The 24,294-nt window shown below is 37.1% G+C and overlaps 2 protein-coding genes across 3 annotated transcripts; both read right to left on the minus strand.

Moving 5' to 3' along the window:
• Positions 1-3,312: 3,312 nt before the first annotated feature.
• On the minus strand, positions 3,313-10,053 carry LOC106127565 (signal-induced proliferation-associated 1-like protein 2). Of its 2 annotated transcripts, none has more exons than XM_013325679.1 (15): positions 9,101-10,053; positions 8,521-8,754; positions 7,968-8,253; positions 7,258-7,858; positions 6,846-6,981; positions 6,484-6,599; positions 6,210-6,342; positions 5,691-5,858; positions 5,431-5,600; positions 5,113-5,275; positions 4,639-4,808; positions 4,391-4,534; positions 4,172-4,267; positions 3,853-4,086; positions 3,313-3,761 (listed from the first exon to the last, which is right to left on the minus strand). In XM_013325679.1, exons 1-15 carry the CDS (start codon positions 9,744-9,746, stop codon positions 3,651-3,653), a joined length of 3,408 nt encoding a protein of 1,135 aa, XP_013181133.1. In that variant the 5' UTR covers positions 9,747-10,053; the 3' UTR covers positions 3,313-3,650. The 2 variants fall into 2 exon arrangements, with proteins under 2 accessions (XP_013181133.1, XP_013181125.1); XM_013325671.1 differs by having other exon boundaries at positions 3,853-4,089.
• A 304-nt stretch (positions 10,054-10,357) lies between these two features.
• Positions 10,358-23,872, minus strand: LOC106123586 (uncharacterized). Its single transcript, XM_013319997.1, has 41 exons — positions 23,102-23,872; positions 22,732-22,894; positions 22,381-22,543; positions 22,005-22,159; positions 21,569-21,732; positions 21,355-21,485; positions 21,080-21,184; positions 20,846-20,995; positions 20,589-20,648; positions 20,266-20,508; positions 19,762-19,938; positions 19,379-19,570; positions 19,019-19,161; positions 18,790-18,920; positions 18,532-18,712; positions 18,224-18,389; positions 18,043-18,146; positions 17,870-17,972; positions 17,615-17,787; positions 17,288-17,497; positions 17,099-17,209; positions 16,412-16,580; positions 15,960-16,133; positions 15,599-15,796; positions 15,236-15,368; positions 14,979-15,078; positions 14,795-14,897; positions 14,549-14,668; positions 14,205-14,403; positions 13,953-14,112; positions 13,702-13,840; positions 13,274-13,470; positions 12,714-12,942; positions 12,375-12,479; positions 12,130-12,237; positions 11,874-12,031; positions 11,493-11,642; positions 11,270-11,411; positions 10,892-11,048; positions 10,700-10,813; positions 10,358-10,512 (listed from the first exon to the last, which is right to left on the minus strand). The coding sequence occupies exons 1-41, from the start codon at positions 23,136-23,138 to the stop codon at positions 10,358-10,360; spliced, it is 6,072 nt and encodes a 2,023-aa protein (XP_013175451.1). The 5' UTR covers positions 23,139-23,872.
• Between the last annotated feature and the right edge of the window lie 422 nt (positions 23,873-24,294).

Consider the following 24,294-nt stretch of genomic DNA (forward strand, 5'->3'; position numbering starts at 1 on the left):
AAACGAATGGCTCTTACATACGTTGTTTAACATTGTGGGGAATAGTGTTGGCCAAATGGCTATCTTCTACATCGGATGTTCCTGTTTATCCCCTACTACTTTTGGATGATAGACTGCTGATAGTGCTGCGGCAACACCGATTTCGGGTTACAGTGGTCAGCAAGGCAGCTAAATGTTCCTTCGAGCCGGATTTAGCTGCGTTGTGTACTGCCCACTTAACTCCGGGATTGAGCCCTTCATAGTACTTTGTTGTGGCAACATAGGATTATGGCGAGTTCTAGCCACCGGGGCCACATATTGACCAAGTTTAATTTTAAACTATTTATTTTTCAAATTCCATTTCTTTTCCAAACTCTATCTTTAAATGGTTTACAGTGAAATTATAATAAAAACACAATTCTTTGGTATATATTTTATTTATTGGAATGTTACTTAATTTGCTACATAGAGAAATGATGCACAGATCCAGTATAATTAAACTAAAATCTGCAAAACGTTGGGAGTGAGGGAAAAGTCGTCCAAAATATTTCGTAATCATGGCGGTTAACAAAAACGCTTTGGCTCTGTGATACAAAAATGTACATACGAGAAGGACGCCTAGTTAAATACAAATACCTATAATTATCATCAAATGGTGGGAAGTTTTTTTTTTATTTCATACGAAGCAATTCAGATAATCCTGCGTATTTTGTATAGTATAAGGTGGCAATCGAGCAAGCGGGCAAATAAATTTGCCAAAATAGCAAAGTGACCGCATATACAACATATCAGTCACAACAACATATATATATTGATAACATATAAATATAGCAATAACATAGTATGATTATACAGAGTGATCTAACGGTATAGATAAATACATCAAAAATTGATTACAGCACCTATTTTATTACCAAGAAATTTTAAGTATCACTTTTATTGAAAAAGCATTATTCGTATATTATAACAGCAAACATACTTCGTCAATTATACAGCAAAAATGTTTAAAAACAGTACAATTAATAAATATTACACCAAACAATATCTTATACTTTTTAATTTTAAATTGTTTAAAGACATCAAAAACAATTGACATTTGTGCTCATAAATATAATGTAACAAAAATACTTAATGAAACTTATATGTCAACTTATTAGGCCGAAAAAAATACCATAATTAATAAGAGAATAGTCGACCTTTAATTACCTAAGTTCGTATATATAAAAAGTTCACGTACAGAGAATATAATATTCAGTTTTGCCTTTAATCAAAGATATGAGCCAGTGAGAGAGGCGCTGCTATCGTGGTTAGTTCTGTCTGAAAAATGTAAAAATATGACAAAAGAAAAAAAAAAACGTGCCAGCTACAGTGCGAAAAGGAACTTGTGGCACTTTTTGACATTGACAAAGTGGCGCTAGTGAGCTGTCATAATTTAGTTTCATTTATGCCCACCGGGTCATGGTTATCGGTCTACGAACTTAGTTTTTTTACATCATGAAGTAAAATAAATACCACTGAGATGTCAAAGTAAGCTAAACTTGATTTTGAATCTATATTTAATATGTTGAAAAATGCTGCCATAAAATGTAACAACCTTCAAACGTAAATGTCTAAGATACAGTCACAAACATATTTTAAGTATTAGAAAAAAATAAAAAAAGACTTAAACTAATAAAGCTTTCATTTCATCATGATATTCTAATCTTATAAAATAAATGGTCTGTACAAACCTACAAACATTACGAATTCAGCAGTATTGGTTTTCATATTGTTTTTAGATATCCCAAAGAAAGTAAACAGTATCCGGAATATATTAATATTAATTCCATTGGTTTGTTCCAACATTGAATTAAAAAATTTAATATTTTTTTAAATATGTATTTAATTAAATGTGATTCTCAGTTGGAATATCCATTTTTTGTGTTAGTTTATTGATATTGAAATGTTTGACTTAATGATTGTCTAAAAAGCAGCTTTGTGCTAACGAAACATTCATACTGTACTAATATTTGGCAGGTTCAAGTCTGTTTACAAATAACAAATTACGTTCTAAACTCTTATATATATTTTTTTTAAATTAGGTTATTTAAATTCATACTGCACACAACTCGAGTCTCGAGACGAATGAAGACGCTGTTCCAAATTAAGATTTCAACATTGTATACAAATGTGTTAGTAAATTCCAAATTACATGCACAAATCGTAGGATTTCTTATCGCGATTTATAATTTCCAAAAAAATCAATTTATGATGAAAATTTGTCTACAATTGGTTTACAATGTTTATATCTAGATTTGAAATAGCTTATTACGTAATTACTAAATTAAAAAATAAATTGACTTGTGATCAGTTCACAACATCGCTTCGCGTAAAATCTACACAACAATTGGTGTTCTTAAATTCCCTTAATACTAAGATTATTGTTTAATTATTTTTGGATAACTACACGAATAATAAATAAGTCAAATGATTATAAAATACGACTTCCATAAAATCTAACGGTAGTCATTTTATATTCCTGTTTCAAATGTAACCAAATTTCACACTGCAATATGTTAATTCCAAAACATTTACGTAAACAATTTGTTTTTTATTTAACATTTTTAATTTCTAAAAGAAATACAAAAAATACATAAACAGAATTTTGTTTGTTTCATTTGAAACAGTCTATAAATGTCAAAGTACAACACGTGATGTAACAATACGCGTACGAGTTAAGGTACATTTCCACTGCAGGACATTCGTATTAGTCATCCCTTTCATTTACTTTGACAAAACAGAGACAAGAATACGTGTCAATTATCAGTGCAGTGGAATTGTACGTTAACTGCGAACTAGCAACGTTCAATATACAATGTGATAACAACTGAACACGCGTACAGCCGCCATGTCCGCCAAACAAGGCTCATCATAAGCACAAAGGCACAATTCATAAGAAACAGCGCAAACGCTATATGTTTATCTCATACATACAACTCAATATATTAGTTTGTATGTTTATTGAGTATCTATTAGTAATTAATGTATGTAATACTTAATATTGAATATCAAGTACATACATGATACTTCAGAGTATTTATGAGATACTGTCGACCGCGGCTCCGTCCGCGCGGTATAAAAAAAAAATTGTCTATGTGTTCTTCCAGATTATGTTCTACATGTATGCCGTATTTCATCAAGATCCGTTCAGCAGTTCTGGAGATACATTCAAACAAACATCCATCTAAACATTCGCATTTTTAATATTAGTAGAATTAAAAATCGAAAACTCAAGTTACACCTTCGTTGTAATCAGTAAACATTTCTAATGCATATATTTTATATAGCAAATTGTTTTTATAAATAACTCGTTGTTCTAACAATGAAATCGTTGAAAGCATTCTACGACAGATTATATTGAGATATAGGCCAGTACTTGTGACATTAAAAACACTTATTTTATAAAATTTCGATCACTACCATTATTTGAGTGGATAAATTGACAATAGTTATATAAAAGCACACAGCTTTACTTAATTGCATTCTATTAAATAGGCCAAGGTTTTATATGGAATCGGTGTTTACCGATTCAAGAGGTGGGGAGGTAGACACCCTATTTTCAACGTCAGGCGTGTCAATTACACCCAGGTTCAGGTTAGTACAGAACGGTTAAATTTAATTGGTTGTTTAGATTACTGTCTGTCGACAGTTCTCTTGAGCCACTGTGTGAAGTGTCGCAGTTGCCAAACAGCTCTCGCGGATTCCTCTCTTAGGCGAGCGTTGTGTCGTCTCAAACGTCGCACCTGAAAATTTGCGAAATTTGTGTATTAATTTATGATTAGGATCGTTATTAGAATTCTATATTCTTCACAATAAAGTTCCATTCGTACTGACCTCTTCCTCCAGCTGGTTGTTTTGTCGCTGTGCGGTTGCCGCGTCCGCTTCTAATGTGGCGACCCTGGCCGCGAGCCCGCAGCCGCACGACGCACTGTCCGCGCTCGTCACCGCGCCCGTAGCGCCGCCTACTATGCTAGCCCCGCCTACTGCGTTAGCCCCGCCCACCACGCTCGCACTGCTCGACACGCTCGGGCTGTTCGACATCACTGTTGATATCGAAGTCTCTGATATCTGCTGAACGATAAATATATGTTTTAGGATTTGTTATAACAATGACAAAGTTGTAGGGTTCAATATAAAACTTTTTAATACTGACAGGTGGTTCCGGCCAAGAATCCTGCGAGGGTTCACTTGCAGGATTGTCCAGTGATTCTAAATTATCCATTGCTGGATACTGGTGTTCTTCGCAGATCTATAAAATATATCATATAAGAATATAATGAACAAAAACTGGGAGATTTTATCCGATATGTCTGATCTTAACTATATTTGAATATATGTTTCCGCATTTGAAATGTATGATAACACCGGGTACCTGCAACATGGCCCTAGTAGCAGTATGTACGAGCGTGGCCCAGTCGAGTGCGGCGGCGTCGGGCAGCGGCAGTGGTGGACCACGCCCCGCACCCTCGTTCTGCCCCTCCCCCAGTTCTGCGTCCATTAGACGCATTAGCTCTTCCTACAAATTGGTAAAATATTTTTTTAGACAAATGTGCATAAGAGTTCAAATATTGCCAACATTAATTTAGAGATTGCTAAAGAATAACGAGGCAGTATACATACCGTGAGTGAATTGTTCTGCGATGCGGGAGCTGTGCCAGGTGTGGCGGGTGCGGGTGCGGCTGGGGAGGAGCGTGGGCGGCGTGAGTGCCGCGGCTCCGCCCTCCGCGCGCTCTCTGACACTGGCGACGTCTGCGGCGACCTCTGCTGCCGCATGCTGCGCCCTGACCCACCTGCATAACAAACAGATATACATTTAAAGAAGGAAGCAATCGACCAAGTATATCAACTACTTTTTACTATCCCATATCCTTTCCCAAACATAATGTCGTAGAATTGTTTTTTATTTAATACTATTATACTTTTCAGCTTGCGAATATAAGGATTACACATTTGTGAAGATTTGAGATTCAAAATTGCCATTGCTATGACTGCCGTAAGATTTCAATCTCCAGCTTGGATCAGACTGGCTTTATCATTACAATGATATGCAGAAGATTAATATAAATAATAATTTGTGTACAGAAGTCAGTATACCTGTGCCATATCCGGAGCTGTCAGAGCGGGGCGGGGAGTGTCTGTCAGCGCGGTCGTGCCTGCGCGCGCGCGGCTGCTGCGCGTCCGCACGCCCCGGCGCCGCCCACTCCTCCGCCCCCACCTCGCACCCGCACCGTGTGCTTGACGCGAACGTCACCGTTACCTAATAACACCATATTATGCCCGGTTTAAATTATACCAGTAAGACAGCAGTACAGTAATCTGCGATCTTATCATATGTCTAAGGTATGGCGAACCTTACAATTACTGCCGATCTCATACTTCTTTAATGCTTAAGGAGTATGGTAGTGTACCAACCGTGACAGGGTCTGAAGTCTTGAGCAGGTCAACGAGTTGGTCATGATGCAGCGCTACGACAGCAGCGCGGCACACCTCCAGCAGCCGCGCCCCACGCCGCACCCCCGCCCGCGCCGCGCACCCCCCACCTTCCACCGCTGTCACCAGACCGTCTGGCTGCACGTGAAAACCTGCACGATACAGTTAAAAAGAAATTTGCAGTATGTCTATAGTGAACGATGTACAGTTTGTCTATATTTTGCATTGTAATATGGCAATACCTAGTTGCGCCGCCTGTCCGCGCTCGAGAGTGATCTCGTGCAGATTGTGGGCGTGGGGCGGGGCCACGCTGGCCAGCCGACGCAACAGCGCTTCGGGTGCGCCACGCATGCGCACGCTCTCACCGCGGTGGTAGTACACACGGCTCCAGCCACCGCTCACCACCCAACCTGATTTAAATAATATTTAGTTACTTCACTCTCTCTCTCTCTCTCTTTGCACTGTTCCCTCATTCCTAAGTTTCGCGACCTCGCCCTTTTGACCATCTGTCGTTGAGAGTTTCTCCATTTTATGCGGTACTTAGCGATTAGTAGTTTTCAGCAATGTACTGCCATGGTTACAATGAATGTGTTAAAAAATTATGTCCGGTCAATGGTACCTCCAACACACTCTGAATTTTACGAATCTAATCACACTTCATTCTTTAAAATTTGTCGGATAATTTGGCCTACAAGAGATCGCGAATGAACGAATGCAACAGAATATATAAAATACATGCAGAAAGAGCGAGATAATCATACCAAGCAGTGTATTCGTTGGTAGTACCAACACAATCTGTCTGGAACTGTCCTCTATAAGTACTATACTGTCAGCAGACACGCCCATTATGCAGTCGAGCAGATTGCCACCAGCGCCCTCATCTTGTACTTGAACCTGATTATAAAACAAAAGATTTATTTTACCTTATATTGATAAAAATAGTGTAAATATAAAGTATCATCAAATCTGTAGTGTAAAAAATGTATTTGCTAGGGTATAAGACATTATTATTATATATTATATGGTTTCACTTACATGAAAGCACAATGCTCCTCTCACCAAAACATCATTGGTGCAATTATCAAGACGTGGGATAACTGTACTGCTATTTGAATTATTTCCACTTTTCATCAGCAATGATGAGAATATTGCTATAATGTTGAAAATTAATTAATTAGTAATTAAACAATTGTTAATAAAAATAAGTAGGCTAAGTGTTCTTCTAGACTATTGTATATGTATGCCAAATTTCATCAAGATCTGTTCGGCTGTTCCGGAGATACCTTCAAATATCCATCCATCCATCTAAACATTCGCATTTATAATATTAGTAAGAGTGCGATTCTCTAACATTAGGTTCATAAGCATTAGACTTCAGAAAGAAAAATAGTACATACAGAATTTTTGTCCAGTTTCAACTGTTGTTGCGGTAACATAGTTCTTAGCTAAATCTTTCAGGTACTCTTGACGTGTGCGCGTCGCCATTGTGCTAAACTTGGGAGACTGTATAGCTGCATTCTCACCATTTATCACCTGTAAAATACAACAAGCAATAAGTAATTACAAGATAATAATATACATTTTATGACTAAAATATGGCTCAATCCGAGTGGAATGAAAAAATCTTTATAAGTAGCCTATTTTCATACAATATTGTTAGTTCTTCCAGATTACATTCTTCATCTGTGATAAATTTCATCCACATCGTCGTAGCCATTCCGGAGTTACTTTTTAACAAACATCCATCCATTCTCTCATTTAAAGTTCACATTTATAATATAGTAAGATTGCTTGAGTATATTGACTTACCTTGCTTAGTAATAAATCAGTAAACGCATCACCCTTAGGGTAAACAGCACCATCTTTGATGGGGGGTCCAAATAAAGGCACTTCTTTCGCTCGGCTCACAGCTATACTATAATGTGTATTTTCTGTACACGGATCTATAACTCTTACAACTACAAAAACATGTTGGAACTGAGATCTTATATTTCTCGGTGTAAATGGTGCAGCTCCAGGTTCTTGGAAGACAATTGTTACTATATCATTGCCAATGTGTCTTTTTCTTAACAATTGCTGTCTATTATTAGGTGTGTACGGTAGCATTGTAGACACATGAAACATGATTTCACAGCCCTGGTATGTAGTGTACACTGAGTACAAGCCTGTTGAATCAGTCCTATTGTCCAATCCAGCCTTGTATTTATCAAAGTCTTTTAATCTTACAGTCTGTCCTAACATTTGTAAGAATTCTACAAATGCTGGACCGGCTTCTTGGTTGTTATACATTTCTTCTTCGGTGGACTGTCCACTTTTGCAATACATTACACCAACTTTGTAGTGTCTAGTCACACATTGTTCATCTAAACGTAGTAATTGTTCTTCAGCACCACTGTTTGTAATGCCCAGCCTGAAATAAATAAGTTACATTATTAATTTTAATCTAATTTTTTAAAATTCATTAAGTACTATTAAGTAATATTAGACAAATAGAAAGTCGTAGTGTTACTTTAATTTACCTTAAACAGCTGAGTTGTATTTCGGGAGCTATGTATTCCAAGACATCTTTGGTATTGTAGGTGGCACTATTATTGCTTGGTTTGACAGTAGGTAAAGCATCTTCTAGCACGGAGCCTCGTATTGTGAGTAATTCTGCAGTGCGTACAATGACACGATAGTGCCAGGCCAACTGAGAAGCAGGAGCCAATGCATCTCCACCGCCACGACGTAACTCAACCCGTTCTTTTTTTATAGATATAGCTACAGGTCCTATATTTTCCTCCATTCCAAACCAATTCTGATGTGCTGTAATGTTTTAGAAAAAAGTCATAATATGCTGTAATGGTTTAGATATAAGGCATGAAATTAGATACACAGATTTACACTTGGGCATTGTAGCAATCAATGGGAGAGGCCTACAACCAGCAGTGCATAAATCTAGGCTGATTATGATGATGATCGACAGCATTTAAAATTATTTATTGTCCAATAATTTTACACTGTAATTAATGCTTCACTGCTGCATAATATTTAATATGTTAAATGAGATTATGATATAGAAGTAAAACTTACGTTGAGTGTAAAAGTAGTTCCTATAATATAATGCCCCTAGATCTTGACTTTCTACAGGCAATGGTGCGAGAGATCTTGCAAAAGGACAACCTTGCCGCCAATGTGTATGTCCGGGTGGAAATTCTAATACTGAGAAGCCATAAGCAGCACGGGGTCGATGCCATCCTCCATATTGACCTGGTATTGCTCCACGGGCAGTTCGTGAGCACAGGGATATACAGCGCTCTTCTTCACCTAAACAAAAATGATTGATATGAATTTTAACACATACCAGCATGTTTGCAATTTATAATATGATATTATTGCTGGCTATGTAATTTTACAGATTAAAAAAAAATATTTACAATGTGATTATGTCATTATTCCAGGATTTAAAGGACATATTTCCTATGTATTGACTTCGAAACTGCTTTGTTAGGTGCACAAATCTGGTTGACAGGAACCAGTTCTATGAGTCATTGATAAAGAATGTGCTGAATAAGAACTACTATGTTCATGCAATAAAAGTGATGATAAGTAGCAATTATAACAAAAAAGCAACACATTTTGCAATCAGATTTTACTCTGTACATAGACTTACCTCCTAATTCATTTCTAAAAAAGGGGCAACTTTCTAAGAGTTCGTTAGACCTTCCATCCCCTGTATCTGGTACAGCATCCTCGCCTGGAGGTAGTCCACGCGTTGCTAACAGTGATGCTGCTGATGCCCCTGTAGTTGTGTTACGACGTCTACTCAACAATGCACCACGTATTTCTGCTGCATAACTTAAATTAGCCATCAAAGACTGACAATCATAGTGGGCAAATTGCTTTCTTTTCACTTCCTCTGGGACTGTCGATGGGAGGGCGCCGTCATCTAGAGGTTGACGAGACAGTACAGGAGCAGCTCCACCCCATAGTTTATTCAGCTTAAGGCGTGGCTTAGGACTGACACTGGATCTGGGAGGCGGTCCATCAGCATGATCGCTAGCCAATACTTCTGCCAGTCGATCGGCTCGACCTAACCCCGGTTGTTTGTCCGGAGTTGATACGCCGCTGTAATTATGCACCATTGCTGGTAGTCTATCACTGGTCCCACCTATTACGTCGATAGATCCATGACTCCCATACTCGCGCCGTAAACTATTTCCCGATGGATGCTCGGTGTATATCAAGTCAAGACTTGAATTGCTGCGGTACATAACATCTCTGACTTCTTTCCGTCTGAGGTGATCTGGAGCGTACATGGCATAATTTTGACATGTACTTATTTACTGCATTCACTTTTCTTGTCATAAATTCGTTCACGGTCGTTATACCTGCATACGTAAATAAATCTTCTTCATAATTACTATAAACCACGGAGTCTCATTATAAGGCACTGTGTGAAAGAATGTAGCACGAAATTTTAAGTAGTAACAACTTATGCATTATAAAAAATTATATTTCGTATATCTCACAATTATTTGTTAGTCATAACATTGATTTGCATTAAAATAGTAATAATTTTGTCAATTTAAATAGTCTTAGGTGTCTTCGTAAAGAACAAAATATTCATTGCAATTTTTTTTTTCAACTGACTGCTAGTGTTGTCAACAAAAATAATAATTATAAAATATACAGACTATATATAAAATTTGTGCTGCCATACGCCATACTACAAAAGCCTCAAATTAATCATTAATATTATGTATGGTTTTAAAAACATTTTGACAATTTCATGAGGTCATGCTGCGTGCCACCCTTATATCATAGGCCCCTAGGATTCATTGTTCCCACATGTTCCATAGAATATTCATGCTAACACATAAGACAAAAGCAGACAAGAGGTTGGAAATAAAAATACGTTTTGTTATCATCATTTTTTACTAATAGATTCAACAGATAATGCTTTAGCAACTTCGGCATCTAAGAACTTTGCTTCTTCGGGTCCAATTAGCTGCGAGCGGAGACAATCTATAGCTAATTTAACAATCTTCCTTAGTTCGGTAATTGGAGCCCTAACGCCACATTCTGTAAACATTAAGTTTCATAGTTAATTACAAAAGCTCCTCGTTGAGAAGGATTTTTTGTTTTCACTGTTTCACACAATTATTCTCTCAGTGTCCGTTAATTTAAACCGATCAATCATATCTAACGAGGAATTTACTCAAATACATTTGATGGCAAATTATAGCGGTAGCAAAGTATTTTTACTAACCCCTAATGTCTTCTATAACGTCATCGGGCTGAATACGGTCAACAGATTCTGCGGTGAGCCTTTGATCGCCTCCTATGAGTGAATTGACCAATAACGTCATGGTCTCTTGAGTAGCTGCAAGTACACATTAGAGATTAAAATAATATTTGCTGTGTCACAATACTCTTATTCTTATTATAAGTAAAAAGTAACCCAATTCCTCCATGTCGGTGGTGTGCATCAGCGCTGCGAGTGCCGGCCCAAGCCGTCTGTGAAGACTTTGCTCTTTATCCGAGACTTCTCTTAAAGCATCTTCCAATGATTTCATTACTTCCAATTCCTTTGGTTCGGTGCCTTCCATTGCTGCAATCTGAGAAATGTACAACAAATAAAATTGGAGTGTCTGTATGTAATATAAAGACAACTTAATAAAATCCAATTTTGAATCTAGTTGTCTGTCTGTCTGTCTGTTCCCGGTAATCACCGAAACGGCGAACGAAATCATGGGCAACCGGCAAGATTTGTAACCAAGTTTATTTTTAACGATCTCGCAACTTATAACAAGCACAAGCAAGTTGATATAAAACTTGCATGTTCTTTGATCAGGCGGTCTGCCAGCGCGGCGAGGGCGTCAAAGGCTCGGGTCTGTTTTTTATAAAGACTCGGATCGCCGCCGTGTTTCAATAGCCATTTGCGAACCAGCGAGTCGATCACTTCGAAGCGAGACGTTGTTCTAGAAAGAAACAAACACGAATTAATAGCTACTTATTACTCGTACTGGTATTCGTAATAATGTTTTTCTTAGGTTATTTACCCAGCTAATACGTCAGGCAGTTGGTCGGTGAGATCTTTGAGGAGTTCGTCGGCGTCGTCTCGTGTGACGCGCATGGCGTCCAGGCAGTCGTACAGTAACGACATCACGTTCACTTCCTGCACCACCTGCGTCTGCGAACCTATCGGCGTACTGACCACAGACGCAAGGAAATTTATATTGTATTTCTTATTCACTTTTAATAGATATAGTGTACTAGAAGAATTGGCAATTACAAAACTGGGAAGATTGATTTGGTCAAATCAAAGATTAGCAACACATTTTGTGATATTACCTAATAAATTTTCTAAAACTGCAGTTAGATATATTGAATGCTTAATTACACAAAAAAGTAATATAGGCTGATAAAGTGTTAGACCTTACATTGGAAAATATTTCTTCTTGGTGTGTCTGGTGGTACGTTTTATAGGACTGAGACGCAGCTCCGATTGGTCAGCTTCGCGGGGCGGCGCTCTCCACATGGGCCCAACTTCCCGAGAGAAAGGTTTTGTACGGAGACTTTTTATCTCTTCTTTCAGGGCCTATAAAAACAAGACAATGGTGTTAACGTCATATCCTTGTTAAATCTTTCATCACGTAATTAATTAAATTTCATATAAATTCCAGTGAATATTAATACCGCTATTTGCTGCAGTTGTTGAGACCGAATTATTCGTAGACGGACCACATCTCGTTGATATTGCTCCGGCTCGTAATTACCGACCATTATGTTTGGATCTTTACACGGCTGAAAACAATATAACGTAATATAATATACATTTGAAATTTATGTCAAATATTTAATTTTTGGCGTAATATTGATGAAAAGGGCGAGATCTTTGTGGATTACTTAAAAATTTTCTTTACGCTAGCAAAAATATGAACCTTCTGAGGCAAGATATCCGCTTGTAAAGCTGAGGCTAGACGTAGACGATCCGAATAGTGGTCCAACTCTTTTAAATATTTTTTCTCCAATTCTCCGAGACGTTCCTGTATCATATAAAAAACTTAATTTCATAGTTATTATATTATTTCTCAATATCCTTAGGAGCTATAATATTATACAGTACGACAATGATTTTTTTGACCTTGACAGGGGGGGCGCTAGTGAGCTTTCATAATTTAGTTAGACTTAAGCCTACCGGGTCAGATAACTTACAAACTTGTTCATAATTAGTTTATTACAAATGTATTGGTGCAGAATATTGTCGTGTGTGTACTGACATGCCACTGACGGATCTGCATCTGCATCTGCGGCATGGTGCCGACGGCGGAGGTGAACTTGTGTCGGCGCGCCATCTGACGCAGCAGGTCGTCCAGCGTGCGGTCGACGCGGCGCGGCTTGCCCAGCTTGCGGGTCAGCACGTCGCGCATCTTGGCGCGCAGCTCGCTCGCCTGCTCCTCCATCGCTCTCAGATCAATGTTCATACGGAACAGGTGTGTGCGGTTTATCCTGGTATACCATGAATTTAAAATTTAAATGTCTGCGCATGGTTGAAGAAAGTTTATAATATGCCCGCGTATAGTGGTTCCCAAACTTATTTTTTCTACTGCCCACTTTGAGAATAAATATTTTTAGCGCCCCCATATTTTCACATATTTAAACTTTTACTATAACCCGCAACTTAGACCTGCAGCGCCCACAAGGGGGCGTTATCGCCCACTTTGGGAAAGACTGCTCTAGACTAATGGACGCCATGCTAAAAACTTAAGGATTAAAGAAATTAACGTAACGTATTATTTTGCATTCGCTTGAAACGATGTCGTCCTGCGTATTGCCTTACTTATGTCTCTGTCTTTGCTGTTTGATCTCGTCCCGGAGCACGCGCTGACGCAGCTTGTGCAGCAGACGCTCGGGGAACACGACGGTGTTGGACAGCCCCTGCGGCCCCGTGCAGCCGCGGATGGCGGACGCTCGCAGCTGGTCGTACCGCAGCACCACTACTTGGTCTACTTCGTTCATGCAGTTCTGTTTCTCCATCTGTATAAACGTTTTGAGCAAATTATTCAAAAGCAATGAACTTTTAACATCCCAGTACCATTAGGAGTTTTTCATATCAAGTAACCAGGCCGGGCGAGTCGGCAACACTAACTTGTTTGCTTTACTCTTAAGTATGTAGTTTTTGTTGCCCTTAACAATGTGGGGTATTAGATATTGTCAATGAAATTAATTTATTGACAAATAGTATAATATTTGTAAAAAACAACGCACCATAAATTCTCTGAGGTCGTTCTTCCTCTTGTCCAATTGTATGGTCAAGGTGCGCTTCACTTTGTTGTGAGCCTCGATGTCCTTTCGCAGCAGCTCTACGAGACGGTCTTTTTCTATCATTTCCTGCTCATGTCGATGCCTGACAATTTAACAAACGTGAGTGAAGCAATTATTTTAATACTTTGCAGTCCGTCGGTCTAAGGTTAAATCTGGAAAGATTTATTTTGTAAGAATTAATTTGAAGGTTTAACCTGGTGTTGCGTAATTCATATGTCTTGTCATAGATCTCTTTTTCGCAGCCCTCTGGACAGATGTTGGGATCCAGTCGTATGGGGCCGATGTCGCGGCTGTCCAAACTCGCGTCATCTTCCTCCTCGCTTGATGAAGACTCGGACTCCGATTCCGACGATTCTAACATATTTGTTTATTTAATAGATATAACAAATGTTATGTTAAATATTTAGAAATACAATCCATCTTTTCTACGGCTAATCATAGGTTACCGTCATCATCTCTGTCGCGAGGTGGCCGATATTTCTTCTTGAAGATCCTTCGCAAGAAATCAGCAAACTTGTTGTCGTGCACCAGCCGCTTGAACTGCGACTGTATTTCCTGGCAGGCGGCGTCCAGCATTTCCTTCTCTGTGTAATGCTCATCGATACGATGCTCGCAGTCCTCGATCTGCTCCTGAACTCCTCGGATCTGTGTCAACAACAAATTTCAAAGTTTATAATTTTATCTATACTCTTTGTTTCAGCAGGCTTCGTGCTTAGCAGCTGGCATTCTGATTTGTGTTTTTTTCGAAGATAATGAGGGGGATAATATTAATATAGTTGTCTTAACTCGCCTGCATCAGTTTGACGTAGACGCGCTCGGCGAGTCGGTCTTCATGCGCTTCGAAACGGTTCAAAACGTTCATTTCACGATGCAATTGAAATAAATGCAGCTCCAGAAGTTGATTTTTTTCCTGAGCAAAAGTAAAATTTTCGCCGTACATTGATTGACAAATTAACTACGTCACTATTATGTTGGAAATGTAGAAATATTTCATGATAATTTAGCCTACATTCCTAATATAAAAAAATTAACACACTTGTACTCGTATGCGCTCTCTTTGTAGTTCTCTCAGACGGGAATCGAACTGCTGTATTGAAACTGCGGCGTCCGCCAGTAACATGTCCTGTTCGTAAAGGTGTCTACAAAACAAAAAAAAATCATTATGATAATGGAGTCAGACGACTAAAACTGGAAATTAAGTATATTTCTTACGATAATACCGTTTGATACGTCTTTCCCTAATTTCTATTTCTACTGCAGATGTCTCTTGATCTTGTTTTGTTTTTAATAGCTCCCACGAAGCAGCCAACGGTCGTGTTACTGGAAAAATATGATTTTTAAATTAAATAAGCTTAAATTCAGTTTAGTACAATCCTTCAAATCGCCAATTGTGTTCAAAAAAAAATTTTTTTTTTCTCGTATTTTGTAAAAGTCGCTGGAAATAGAGGGAAATCTAGAGCCAAATAAATAGAAAAACCTGTTATGGGTACAAATCTTGCAACGCGTGATGGACGCACGCGCGGTTGCGATGGAGCTATTGACTTCCTTCTCTCTTGTTGAATCTTCTTGGTAATTGTCATATGATGCTTCACTGTCACTTCTGGTTTAATCTGAAAATATAAAAAGTGTCCTACAATATCGAATTTAAATTTAATTAACTGCAGATTCTCCGATCCCATATCACACTCATCAGAACAGTAAATATCAAGAACTTTATGTTCATCAACCAATTTCACAAGCATATTACAGATTTTCAAGTATTTTCAAGTACTAGTTAACTGTCTTTACAAACGTCTACACTACGAATAAATCTTAGTCCTTAAACCTAGACTGGCCTTACCTCTAAGTTCTTTTCTGGAAATTCTAGTGCTTCATCGATGACAGGCACTGGCGGTGGATGCTTCACCATGCTGTGCGGTATCTCCAAGCGGATCTCGCCCAGTCTGTCCCCAATAGACTTCATGCGGTCTACTAATCGCATCTTGTGCTGCCGCAACTCGAGCACCTTTTCATTGAACTCATGCTTGTTGTCGTGAATCTGGATGTATTAAATTAGATGGATCAGAGATAACATTTAAAAAAGGAAAAAGTATTGTTCATAATTCTCTAATCACCAGTTGGCAGTAGTTATTTCTTGAGAGCAACTTTTATATTGGCTACTACTAATTAGTAATTTTTCTTAATATTTCTGGATTTCAAACCTCTTTTCTTGTCGCGCATATTCTTAGTTGCGTGTTGTGACCTGGCGGCGCGACATAATCCGGTTGAGTCTTCAACAATCTATTGCCGATGGTTGCCTCCGCTTCTTTGAGAGCTTCAGCCGCGCCCGGAGGCATCGCATTCGGGTCTGGCTTGCGAGCTGAATGCTCATGCCACTAGAAATAAAAATCCCACCCATTAAATTTAAGTACATCCCTACCAAAGGATCAGTAATATGAAAACTCGGATTACTTTAAGGTGCCTGCTATTCTTGAAAAATAAATATAGTAGGGGACTACCCCCAAACTACCGCTGTCACTTTGCCAAATTTTATACGAGGTACAGATTATTGTGGTGAAATCAAGGAGACACCATAAAACGATGCTGTTTAAATTTGTAACAAATTCTAAAACACATCTTACTTATGTAATCAAAGTCTAATAAAAAAATATACCTCAATAAATTGTAGATGATGACGGTTTAAGCGCTTGTAATAATTCCTAATGGCTTTTTTCAATGGATGTGGTGCACGAGGCGGTAGTCCTAGTAAAAAAGAAGCCACTCGCGGAGGACCCCAAGAGGCTTTCTTAGAAATAACTCGACGTGCGATGGATTCCGCCCGTCTATGCAATATTAACATAAAGAAATGTTAGGAAACGGCATACATTATTAAAAAAAATATATATATTTAAATCGTAGATCAGAATCATGCCAAAAATAATTAAACTTAAAAAATTATTAAGTCTTAGCAAGAACAGCTCAAAATTATAATAAATATTGAAATATTTTATAACATTTTAGAACAATTTGCAAAGACAGATCAGCGTGACAATTATAAAAGAGAAACCACACAGTAAAATATTTGCAAAGAAATATAGAGAGTAGCGTATTTTCAATAAAAATAAACAATAACGTCCCCCATCCAGTGCGATGTGCGAAATCAGTGCAACAAACAAATCACTCAATTTCTTGAAGGTGTTAATTGTCAAAATTTCCTTTGAAAATTCCATGCCACCTCTTACTTACTTTAATTCTATATCCGATAATGCCAATAAATTCATATTCCTAAGGTTCGCATGTAAGAGAAGAATGATTAATAATGTTTTAGAAGAATTCATTTAATGTTGCTAGTTTCACTTACCTTCCTCGTAAAGCTGCTTCGGCCATTTTCTGATGCACTTCGTCAAACTGTTCGTAAAATGCTTTGGAAAGATTCTTCTGTCGCAGTGGTCTTAGCATGATGTTCGGATCCCTGTTTACTTAAGATTTATTACAATCCAATCCAATATTTGTTTTTAAAGTTTATTTAAAATTAGTAAAGAGATTTTACCTGATGGCTTTAAGTGTAAAGGGAAATACATCAAGTTGTATTATGTTTCGTGTGTACATTTTCTGATAACCTAAGTCAGAAGCCTCCAACTGATGAGCGAGTTTTCTTTTTGTCAATGCTTTGGCTTCATCTAGCTCTTTCTCTTGTTCTATAAGTGGCCGAGGATCTAGAGTGACGTCGATTTGTTGAGAATGTGGTAGAGCCTTATTCCTAAAAACCAAAAAAATAATATATTTTTTGTAGGATCAAATTGAACCAGAATTGTGCAACGTCTCGAAATAGTTATTGTGATTTTGTTGCTTTTTATAAATATAATATTGTACTAACGCTTTGATGAGTTTATTATATTCAACAGTAAGTTCAGCGAGTTGATCACGAACTTGCTTCTTGTGTGCATTGGCTATCGCCATTTTCTTATCGTATTCTTCCTTCTGCTTCAGTTGTTCATGAGACATCAGTTCTCCGTCTATAGTACTGGGCTCTTTCATCTTTGGTACTTTCTGTTGAATAAAGATAATTATTATAAATTACATCAATAGATTAGGATTATACGACCGTGAAAGGTTTGCATTGAACACTTACTGGAAGTTCTGCTGGTTTTAATTCAAACTTGGGTATCAACGGCTCTGGAAAACTGATTGTATACGAAAAAATATTTCCGTCTTTTCCACACGTAAATAGTCGGCTGAAATTGATAAGAGTTATTATTAAGAAAGCGACTAAAATCGATGCAATAGTAGAAAATACTATGAAACCTTCCATCTGCACTGATCTCGATGCAAGTTATAGCACCAGTGTAGAAATCATGCATGGGTAAGTAGTAATAGTCATTGAAATCAATACGCGGCGTTGGTTGAGTCTGAAAATAGAATTTAATGTCACTATTTTAGCTCATATTTAGATTGCCAGTTTTAAAGACATGTAGATTGTATAAACCTCTTCTTTAGCGAGTCGTCTGCCTTTAAGTTTACGCAAAAGTTTTTGTTGAGCCATTTTCCAAGTCATGTAGTGGTAATCCTCATTGTCTTCATCTTCCCCGGGCATTCTCATGACTCGGATGTAGCCAGTATTGGTGCCTATCATTAAATAGGCACCATCGCATCTGGAAATTGTTTAAGAAACTAAATTGTAAAATAAAATTTTTGAAGGTCCCTTACCCCTTGCCTGGACTTTTTATATCACTGTGATGAACAGAATCTTACGTTCTTAAAACAGATAACTATAATTAAAAAAAAACAACGTACATAAATTTCAAAGTAGTAATGTCTTCAGTCCACGCTTCAGGTATGGGCCCGTATTTGAATATTTTACTAAGACCAGGTCTTACAAGCAGCAAGGCTCCAGTATCATGCTGCACTGTCCATACTCCCTCCTCGCAATACGCTGCCCATGTTAGTGTTGTGCCAGCTATTGTTTCATCTTCAACTAATATGACAATTAAAATCGATAAATAACGAAGTTTTTATTATAACATTGGTTGGCATTAAAGTTTTAAGTCTTACTTAGTTGAATTTCTCCTATCCATTCTTCTTCTTCATCGTCCTTTTCTTTTTCTGCTTCTTCTTTAGCTTTTAATGCTTCCTCATCAATACTGGCCAGGTCTTCTTCTTGAGGGAAAGGGCGGTGACGCATGCTAATTTATAAAATCAACTGTATTAACCTCATAAAAATAATTAAAATTGAAATGCAATACATCAGAAATTTGCCTTTTATAAGCCTTTTTTTACTTACAAATGTTTCTTAACTTGGGTTTGTTTAGAAGATACAAATTCTAATTTGAATGTTGTTATCTCAGAATATTTTTGAACTTTTGCGTCCGGTAAAACTACTTCCATTAAAAAACCAACTGGTCCACACAAAAGTAATACTCTTTCCTAAAACAAGGCTCATTACTTGAGATACTTGATAAAACAAATTATATTTCGTGCATAATTTCATCTATCAGACCGCGTTTGTTCCAGGAAATCTCTGATACCGTTAAGTCGATTTTGAAGAGATTTTGTTGGAAAGTAGCTTAAGTATGTTTGTATCACATTTTTTTAAATCCACACTGACTATGTTGCGAGCAACAGCTAGCAAGTTAGTACATACCTCGTCTGGTTTCCAAGTCATATACGTTACGTTACTAGGGGTTGTTATAAATCCTAATCTGTTCAAAGTAAAGGGTGTACCAGCTTTCAATTCGTACATAAATATTGTACTGTCTTGTCCGCTGGTGACCAGCAACGTGTTTTGATGATTGATCGTTATTTGCGTTAAAGATTTGGAATGTGGCTTAAGCAACTGTAAGAAACCACCAAGTCGTAAATATCATTAAAAGAAAACATACGGTAATATAAACTTTATAAGTATAAACTTTTAAAGTATAAACTTGAATTTAATTATATTATGGTCTACCAAACAGCTGGCCGCCTTACACCACAATAGCGTAATGGAGATTTGATATTTTTAAATCGAACATTTGTTAAGTGTACCGAAATCAGATCCAGTGCATCAGGGTTTAAGGAATCCTCGCTGTGTATGGTCAGCGCAGAATGAATCCGTACGTCGATGAGGGCGGTCGCGGTTTGCAATATATCTGGATGTATCAATAGAGTTCGCATCACTCCGTCCGCAAATCCGATTAAAACTATTCTCGCACTAGGATCAACCTGGATAAAATAAAATATTTAGTAAGTTTCTTTTTAAATTAATAATCTAGCGCTTGACCACACATTTGATGTAGTCGAAATAGCAATAGCTTAGTAAATGCCTATTCTCTTCAAAGTACCCTATTCTTGAAGGCCATAATGAATTCAGGTCATAAATGTATGGAAATGTTGACGATGGCATAGTTTTCAAACGAGTAGAGTTGTGGTAGTAGAGTAGTTCTAGAACTAAGCAAATCACCTTCTTATAAGGAACATTGTCAAGAATATTTCAAAACTTTACTGAAAATTGTTCTTCGTGAAATTAGTAGATACTAAATTGTAACTCACCTCATGCGGCGGATACAGCATGCAAGTGACAGCAGTCGGGAATTGATACCTGGCCAACAACATCTGGGTCTCTGTGCTGTAGGCCTGCAGAGCGCCGTCGCAGCCCACAGTGAGGAGTATGGGATGCAAGCGGAGAGCCACCATCGCAATCACTTCTCCAGAGTGGTACGTCGATATTTTATTATGATTGCATTCGATTTTATCTATTTCTATATCCACGGTCCATATACCACCATTACCATCCTGAGAGAATGTATAACATGTAAACTAGGAATGAATAACGGCTAAGTTTAAGTTGAAACATTAATAATTTTATCCTTTACCTGTGCATACCAATACATGTCCTTTTGATGTTTAAGACACATGATCTGACAGCCTGGTACCTATAAATATTTTGAAACAATTTTCTAAGTTATATTTGATATTTATGACTCTCATGCAGGATTATAAAAAAGCTGTCAATACTATGGTGTTATCAATGCAGTTGGAGGACCAAAGTCTGATCAAAAGTAACGGTGGTATAACGAAGAGGAAAATAAAAGACATCACGACCAATACATGTTCGTTTCGATGTTCTTACACAAGTTTCAGCAACAGGATTGAGTTCTACAAAAGGGTCGTCCTCCGGCGGGTCGGCTTGTTCCACAGTGTCCCAATACCAGGCGCGAACGCAACCGTCCCGAGCGATCGTCGTCACCTCGTCACCCGCAGGACTTAGCATGAATTGAATCTGAATCATATAATAAGGTTACAAACATAAGAAGGTATTAATAGGTATGCTTCCTTACAAATATCGTGTATGAACAAAACTTACAACAGGCGCTTTATGACAAGTCTTCCGACCACGTTGTGTTACTTCCAACTTCACCAGTCCAGCTTCCCAAACTAGAATGTTACCCCATTCACACCCGGACAACACCTAGAAGGTAGACGTGTTCTTCGTTTTTATTTTAACTAAACTAAACGTCACTTAAATACGACCAAAAAAACAAAATCAGATTTCTCGCTGTCGATATTTTTCTATTATGTAATACGTTTATCTTAAAAACAATTTTTATCACATTACTAAATAGTATTGGAAGACATTACCTTTTCATCTGGCATAGGATGTACGCCTAAGACGTCGCAAATTTCTGTCTTACCAAATCTACCAAGGTCTCCCTTTAGTTTGAGTCCCGTAAATGTTTCCGCCATTTTCCAAAACTTTATATGTGCTGCCCCTGATAAATAAATAATAACAAAACAAATCTTTTGTAGGATTTTTTAAGTTTTATTTCAATACATATGATTATATTAAACTTACCTGCCGTCGTTAATTGTCCTGGACAATATTTGGAAAACATAGCAGCATTGACATCGAAAGAGAAAGCACTAGTTCTTAAAAGAATTTTATGTTTCTTCCAGTTCCATATGGTCAAATTGTAATCAGGTTCTTTGCCCACGGACGCTAACAGCTCTCCATCTGGGCTGTGATATTATTATTTTTTGTATCGAAGAATTAAAACTAGTTCATTGTTACGAAAAAAAAGACCAAAAGTTGGACGAGTGTATTAAATTTTCAGGACCAAATTAACTTGAAAGTAATTATTATTTAATATGGAGACCGAGACAAAAAACCCGATTAACAGGTTCCATTTCCAACTCGGCTGACATATTCAAAATCTATTGTTACGAGTAATAGCTATTTGCCACCTTTATAATAATTAATTGTATTATTCTTATTTATGATACAAAAATACCTAAAGTCCATAATGGAGTAAGCATTAGTTGTTCCATCACGTAAAACGGCATCAATCTCCATTTGCGGCCATGTGTAAAGCAGTATCAAGGGGTCGCGGTCACCCTCTCTGCCTTCTGCTATTGCTATACGGTAGTTGGGATCTACTCTGTAAGACTGAAATTATAAAGTAATCTAGTGCAGCGGCAGGTCAATATACACCTCCAATGACTTTTCAGCCAGCGCTTGGCAGGTCATTTTCAACACATTTTTCTTAAGAAGACAAAGTATGTTTTAATACCTACTTGTCTTGCAAGAAGTCAATTTCGTAAATGATTAAAATTGTGGTACAGTCATAAATGATTACTGCAATTGGAATTAAAAGAAAGAAATATTACCGTAATATTGCCAACAGAGCCCCCTGTAGTACTTCTACGAAACCAAGTTTGTTTAGTTTTGACGTCCATAAAAGTTATAATACTACCAGCTGACCAACAAATTACTGTTTCATCGCACGCACATAAATTGAAGTACTTCAGACAGTTATAACCGAAAGAATATCTTTATTTAGATTAAGGAAAAACTGGAGAAAAGAATTAGCAAAAATAATTAATTTCAAGCGCTCATTTTATACGCAGTCGCATGTTATAGTTTTCATTGGAACGTCCGCGTGTGATATACAAAATAAACCAGCGCGCAGTCAGGTCCATGCGTCTAGCGCTATGGGGAAATAGGCATTAAAAGGATACTCAAATTCTAAGAAATCTAGAGGAATTGTAGAATCCAAGCTATTGATAGCGCCTGATACAAAGTCATCAGGATCATACTCCGTCAAAACTGATTCTTCTGGTTCTTGTTCTTCTTCTACTGCTTCTTCGTCATGATGCTCCAACTCACCTTCCTCTAGTTGCTCTATTTAAAAAGAATCTTTGAATACCTTTAACAGTCAACAGTATGGATAATATTTCTTTATTCGGTAATAACTACGTTAAATTATTTAAAATGATCAGAGTTGTTACTGTCATATGGCACTGTAATATGCTAATCAAAACTTTGGTAAATTATTATACCTTACAAAAAATATTAGTTGAGATTCTGCTGTCTTGCCTTAACGCTTACCTTCGCCAGTTTGACCTGGTTCTTCTTCGTCTGCCATTATAGATCCGATAAATTAGAAGAAAACCATCAGCTTCACCAATAATAACAATCGATTATCAACAATTTCCAATTATTTTGTTACTTAGCAACATGATTATAATTTTTTGTATTTAATGTTGGCAATACAATTATAAGTCCAGGGATTTTTTATGGAGCTTCTCAAAAACTGCAAAGGCTATAAATAATAAGAGGAAGTACCTATTCATCACAAATCAAATACAAAGCCTGAAGTCGGAGACGTGGAGCGCTCATTTAGAGATTTAGAGAATTTATTTTATTTGATTGTTGTGCTCTTCCTAACCTTGTTTATAGACTGATGATAAGTTAATATGACTTTGACAGTGACAGTTGATATTTAAAATTTGTTTACTCTTTGAGGAACTAATTATTTTAAAATAATGATCCTGTTTATCAATTACCAATTAAATTGTAGGATATAAGGTTTAAAACATGAAAATGTGATTTCAGATAAATTTATCTTACATGAACTTGAGTTATCGTGATACAGAAGACATTGTTTACGATTTTATCAGCTTATAGGAGAATCCATAGTGAAGTGATAACAACAAATGTCAACATAAATGACGAACAATATTTCGTCAGCACCTGCACTGCATATGCATTGTTTTATATAGCAGTTATAATATCAACATAATATGTATTTCATATAAATGTATTAAAAAAATTGACATTATCTGCTCGTAAGCTGTCTTTATTTGGACTCTGAACCATGTCGAGTCACAGGAAATCTGTTATTAATCTTTACAAAACTGTAAGTATTAACAAAATCGAAAATTTTATGATTTGTTACATTAGAAGAGCACACATTGAGTAATCTTAATATTTTTTTCAGCTCCTGTATTTAGGTCGAGATTGGCCTCAAGGTTATGACCTCTTCAGAAAAAGACTACACAAAGTTTTTTCAAGAAATAGTGAGGAAACTGATCCTAAGAAAATAGAAATTATGATTAAGCATGGAGAATTTGTAGTTAAAGAAATTGAAGCACTATATAAATTGAAAAAATACAGAACAATGAAGCGTAGATACTATGATGATAGTTGAACTGTATGTTTGGAAACTTTTAAAGTTGTTTTTTGATATTTTAAAAATATATTTATCCAAGTCCAATTCTGTAAGTAAATAGGAGCCTAAG

Source organism: Papilio xuthus, unplaced genomic scaffold (genome assembly GCF_000836235.2).
Source record: "Papilio xuthus unplaced genomic scaffold, Pxut_1.1 DF828952.1, whole genome shotgun sequence".
Classification (NCBI taxonomy): Eukaryota; Metazoa; Arthropoda; class Insecta; order Lepidoptera; family Papilionidae; genus Papilio; species Papilio xuthus.